The 6,000-nt window shown below is 49.8% G+C and overlaps 1 protein-coding gene across 1 annotated transcript in view; it reads left to right on the forward strand.

Moving 5' to 3' along the window:
* Positions 1-4,877, forward strand: part of ACVR1B (activin A receptor type 1B) — a 34,095-nt gene extending 29,218 nt beyond the window's left edge. Inside the window, exons 8-9 of the mRNA XM_080811455.1 lie at positions 1,506-1,636; positions 3,137-4,877. Of these exons, the coding sequence (XP_080667581.1) occupies positions 1,506-1,636; positions 3,137-3,262 (257 nt within the window). The 3' untranslated portion in view covers positions 3,263-4,877. The remainder of the gene's footprint in view (positions 1-1,505; positions 1,637-3,136) is intronic.
* The last annotated feature ends 1,123 nt before the right edge of the window (positions 4,878-6,000 follow it).

Genomic DNA, 6,000 nt, shown 5'->3' on the forward strand with positions numbered 1-6,000 from the left:
AGGTGGGTACTATTATTTTCATAATTTTACAGATGAGAATGAGTCACAGCAAAATTAGGTAATTTGTCCAAGGTCATGCTAATCAGCTAGGATTCAGACACTGGTAGACTGAGGCCAGAGCATAGTTTCTCAGCTACCCCTTAGATAATTACCAAGTCAGACTCTGTTTATAGATCTGCCCCACTAGCTCAGAACAGTAGAATTTTTCCTGGAAAAAGGCAGGGAAAGTTACCTTGGAATTTTTAAATTAGCTTTTTATTACAGAAAGTATTTCAGGTTGTAGCTCTAAAAGATAAGAACTTAAAAACAGGACACTGTTAACACACTTTAAAAAGTGAATAGTATTATCATTTAACCAGTCCAGGTTGAGATTTCCCCAGGTGTCTCCAGATTTTTTAATCAGTTTGTTCAAATTAGGGTTCAAATAATGTCCATCAGCTGCATTTGGCTGACACACGTCTTAAGTCTCTTATAATGTACGGGTCCCCCCTCTGCTTTTTTTTTCCTTTGCAGTTTATTCCATTGGAGAATCTAGGTCATTTGCCTTGTAGTTTTCCTATCTAGATTTTGCCAGTTACCTTTTCCTGGCATTCACATGTTCTTCTATTCCTGTGGATTTCCTGTGATAGTTACATCTAATGATGAGAATTACATACACACACGTTTTTTTCCCCCAAAGTTGTTCTGTTACCAGGCACATAATGTCTTCTTTGTGATGTTAACAGCCATCAGTGATCATTGTCCAAATCCAAATTCATTAGAGGCTGAAAAATGCCAATATTCTGTTACTGTCAATCCTGAAATATTAGGTAGATTTTTTATTTTTTTAATTTCTTAAATTAAAATTAATTAAATTAATTTAATTAATTAAATTAAACAATAATTTGTCCTTAAGTAAACTCTACTCCACACATGAGGCTCAAACTCGTAACTCTGAGTCGCATACTCTCCTGACTAAGCCAGCCAGGCACCCATGGATTTCTTCTTTAAAGAGAAATTTCCCCTAGTTGTTTAGTTACCAAGAAATGTAATTTGAATAGGGAAGGAAGGAAAAATACTCTAATCTTTATATTTATTTACCATTTTTCAAATAGTTTGTTCCCTCTACAAAGGTGACTGAGGTTTTTGGTGTCCTTTTTTTTTTTTTTTAAATATCGTGAACTAGTGGATTTAAAATATTTGCTTCCATTGAAGTGATTAATTAGTCCTACTTTTGCTTAAATGTTCTCATCTTTGGCCACAGGGGAGCTTTCCAAGTTTGTGCCTTTTGACATGACCTTAGTAGTCTTTGATAGTTTGCTTGCTTTTCGTATGGAAAAGATACTCCTGGCTAATCTCGTGTATCTCTTATTCCCTTCCTGGAACCCACCCACCTCTCCAGGGAGCCCTGGCTCCTCTTAGCGGGAAGTGGTATTTATAGATCACAGTGTAAGTGTTGTTGTAGGTTTTTGATTACTGCCCTCCTTCCGTTGATAACTCAGGTGGATATTTTTCTTTTCTCCCAGGAGTCCACGAAGAATATCAGCTGCCGTATTATGACTTAGTGCCCTCTGACCCTTCCATTGAGGAAATGCGAAAGGTCGTATGTGACCAGAAGCTCCGTCCCAACATCCCCAACTGGTGGCAGAGTTATGAGGTAGGAAGCTTCCCTGACTCCTGTGGCTTTTCCATCTGCCTGATTTTTCTACTTTAGAAAAAGGGTTTCCTAATTAAAAAAAAAAAAACAAAGGAAAAAGGGTTTCCCAACAAGGGGGCTGTTCCCAGAGGTAACCTCTGAGTGTGTCAGTTATGCACAACCATGTGCTGTCATATACTAAGCCCTGAGGGGCCATGGCGCCTTGTCCTGGTCACTGTAGGGTTCCCTTGCAAATCGACAGCCTAGAAGAAGAAAAATCTGTGTCTTGGGGACCAAGCCAAGTGAGGTGGTCAACAGGAGACAGTAACAAAAACTGAGTGGGAAGCGTTAGACCTGTCTAACTAGAAAAATGGCTCTGGAACCACAGGGGTGAGCTGAGCTCTGTAGAAGAGCCTAGAAGAGGCATCCAGGAAAGAAGCTTAGCCTGGATGTAGAAGAACGGCAGGACAGGGCTTAGGGAGAAGGCATGTCTGTGAGGGAGGCGGCCTTTCTAAAAACTCAGAAGGGAGGAGGGTGTGTAGGGTTGGAATTTGGGCGAGGTGGCATCTGAAGTGGGGCGGGGACAGCATTTGGGGGGGAATTGAAATGAGAGCAAATTTATAATGCAGGTTCCTAATAAACATGGCATTCTGGGGTCTGAGTCTTCCCAGGAGCAGGGTTTGCGGAACCAAGTGCGTGTGGGCCTCCTTGGCCCTCATGGCGCTGCTTTTAGGCATTAAAACCACTAGGGGGCATTGGTGCATTTAAGAACAAAATCACTCAGTTCACGGTTGACGTGATGTCTTCCTGTTGCATAAAAGAGCAGCATTTTCCAACACGTTTCTCAGAGCCCTCAGGTCAGGGTTTCCGAGAATGAGGGTGAGGTTAAAAGAGCTGGTCTTTAGCTGCCCCTGTTCCACATGCCCTTCGATCAGTCTTTGAAATTTTGAAAACCGCTGGCCTAGGGTAGCTGCTGGGGACTTCTGTGGCCCTTAGGAACCAGTAGAGGTTCGTAGGCGACCTTCCAGAACCCTTCTCTTGGTCTGCCCATGGTGGTCGCCTGTGTAGTCCAGGCAGTGGCAGCGTAGCTTTCTGTCTCTGACGGGATTGCCTTCAGGGGCCCCCTTGCTGCTGCTCCTCACCCGCAGACTGTGCCTGTGAGCCGTGGGATCGCAGATGTGTGTGTGCCCAGAGGCGCCCCTGTTGTGCCTGGTTCACGTGCTGCTTTAGAAAACCACAGTTAGGACAGAATCATGCAGAAGGAGTCTCCAGGCTGACAGAAGTGATTTTCGGAGCCCTGGCTATTTCCGGGACCCCCATCCAGAGCACCCCGGTGATGGCTGACCGAGGGCACTTGCAGGGCACATCTCCACTCTCCAGGCACGGCATTCTCCTGACCCCCGAGGAAGCGAGGGGAGGGAAGCTTGCGCCGGAGGTCCCAGGGCTCAGGAAGGTGGTCAGAAAGGCCTCCCTGGGGCAGGGGCGAGGGTCCGACTGACGCGTCTGGGTCTCCCTGTGCAGGCTCTACGGGTGATGGGGAAGATGATGCGGGAGTGCTGGTACGCCAACGGCGCGGCCCGCCTGACCGCTCTGCGCATTAAGAAGACCCTCTCACAGCTCAGCGTGCAGGAAGATGTGAAGATCTAAGCCTCTCCCTCCCCTGCACGCAGCCCTGGGCAGCGGGAACTACACACAGAGCTGCCGCGTTGAGCGTACAATGGAGGCCTACCTCTCGTTTCTGCCCAGCCCTCTGTGGCCAGGAGTCCTGGCCCGAAAGAGGGACCGAGCCCGGGAGACTCCCTCACTCCCATGTTGGGTTTGAGACACAGACACCTTTTATATTTACCTCCTAACGGCATGGAGACTCTGAGAGCGAAGGGTGCGGAGAACTCGATGCCACAACCTGAGCTGGCTGTGGTGGGAAGTCCCGCAACCCCGGTGCGCTGGCGGGCAGCCTGGACGAAGCCGAGTGTCGCTAGGACGCCAGTGCCATGCAGCACTGAGGGTTCTCCTCCAGGGACCAACCCCAGCACTCCGAGGTGGCCCAGAGGCACCAAGAGGACAGCGCCCTTTCACAGGCAGCTCTGGGCCCCAGGCTCCCCTCCTCCCTCCTGCGGACATCTGGAGGGCCTGCCAGTGGAGATGGGATCTGCCGCCTGTCTGTCCAGCCGTGTGTGTGCATGTGCCGAGGTGCGTCCCCTGTTGTGCCTGGTCCGTGCCATGCCCTTACACATATGTGTGTGTGTATGTGTGTGTCTGTAGGTGCGCACTTACCTGCTTGAGCTTTCTGTGCATGTGCAGGTCGGGAGTGTGGTTGTCATGCCGTCTCTGCGTGCTGGTGCCTCTGTTCGGTAGTGAGCAGCGTCTGGTTTCCCTGGTGCCCTTCCTAGAGGTCTTATTCCCGGCCCCTCCCCACCCCAGGACCCCCATGCCATGGTGGGGCTCCCTGCCCAGCAGGCTGCCCCACCCACCCCATGTCAACACCTCCACTTCAGACTGTGGAACCAAAGCTGGCCCAGTTGTCCATGTCAGGCGAGGCTTTTGGGTCCAAATGTGAGGCGTGGGGGTGGGTGGGGAAAGAATCTTGGCGGAAGTCTCAGGCAGTGCAGTCAGTGGCAGCCGTGGGAAATGAGCCAGCCCAAGGGCATCATCCTCAGCAGCAGCAGGAAGGGCCAAGGGATTTGAAGCCCAGATCCTGGGACTCAAGATTGGAATGTCACATCTGTCTTTCATATCCCAGATTCTGGAAACAGCAGTGTATATTTTTGGTGGTGATGGGTTTAGGGTGGGGAAGGGAGAGGGGGGCAAGGAGTGGGGAGGGAGTCCGGGGTGGGAGGGAGGCATCTGCATGGGTCTTTTACTGGATTATCTGATTACGGTGGAGGGAAGATGTGAGACTTGCACCCACTTCAGGGGCCCTGTGAAAGGGAACAGCCCGAGCCAAATCTGTTCTTTTAACCTGAGTATAGTATTTAATGACGTCTAGAAGCACGGTTGTGGGTGGTGATTTGCTCAGCATATCTTAGGTATATAATAACTTTGAAGCCATAACTTTTAAACTGGAGTGATTTGGGTTGTTTGTTTCATTTTTCCTTTCTTCTTTCTCTCTCTTCTCTTTCCTTTCTTTCTTAATTTTATTGGAAGGGTCTGAATTTTAACTTTTTTTAATATTATTAAGTGTTTGTAAAAGGAAAACCATCTCTATGTGATGATTACCTCTCAATCTCTTTATTTTTAAAGAAATTCCTACAAAACAACCGCCAAAAAAAAAAAAAAAAAAAAAGCTTCAATCAAATGCACACAGCTCAATCACACTGGAAATGTTTGTCCTTGAACCTGAGCCTGTTCCCACTGAGCAGCGAGAGTTCCTCCCTCTTTGCCCTGGAGGTCAGTCTGTCTTGCACTGTGCCCCGCCCCCCTGCCCCCAATTCTGTGAGTGGTTTCTGCATCAGGGCCCTAGCCTTCTGTGCATTGTTCAGCTGGTTGCACCTTTTCCTCCGGCATTTATTCACCAGATGTTTGCCAAGTGCCTGTTGTGTGCCAGGCACTGTGCTGGGCACTTGGAATACTATACATGAGCAAGACAGGCATGGGCCCCCTCTTGGAGCACTAAAGAAGGGGCTGACCCCAGTTAGTGGGCGCCTGGTTCAAGAGCAGATGTTTGTATAGTTGGTTCTGAGAGCCTTTTGAGCCTGGAATGATTACTCGCAGAGAAGACCACCGAGGAGCAGGGTGCCCCCCCCACCCCAAAGAGCCCGGTGGTGGGCAGTGAGACCCTAAATCACTGCATTCATTCTAAGCCCCCCCTCCTGCCCCCAGGGGAGGCACATGATGTATGCAGCCTGAGAGCGGGCCCTCCTCCAGCCCAGTGATTTCTGCCAAAGCTTGTGGAGGAGGGGTGCGCCTCTCCCTGCTTACATGGGTCTCCCAAATGCTCCTGGTCTTCCTATTTATTTTCCCGATGTTTTGCTTCTTTCCTTGCATTAAAGGAGATCTTTGCCTCACCCTTTGGGCCAATTTACTGGCTACTAACTAATTTCCCTTGAATACCAATTATGTCATTAGGGGGACCTTCTTTCCCCACCCCTGCTGATCCCTATGCCCCCCCCCCCCCCAATCCCCCGCCTGTCTGCCCTGCAGCAGAACCTGGCAGGGTAGAGGCGGTGATGGAACTTAGACTCCCATGCCCCAGTCACAACCAGCCTCTGGGATCTGCCAACACTCCTCGACCCAGGGCCTCCCAAGCCACTGGCCTGTCCCCGGGAGGCCCTTCTGGCCTCACCGCACCTTGGGGAAGACTCAGCAGTCTTTGGGGAAGCTCCCACCCTCTTCCCCACTGCTCTTAACACCAAGAGTTAGGAGTTGGAGAGCTGGGGAGACACTGA

The sequence above is a fragment of the Martes martes genome, assembly GCF_963455335.1.
Source record: "Martes martes genome assembly, chromosome: 8".
In the NCBI taxonomy this organism is placed as follows: Eukaryota; Metazoa; Chordata; class Mammalia; order Carnivora; family Mustelidae; genus Martes; species Martes martes.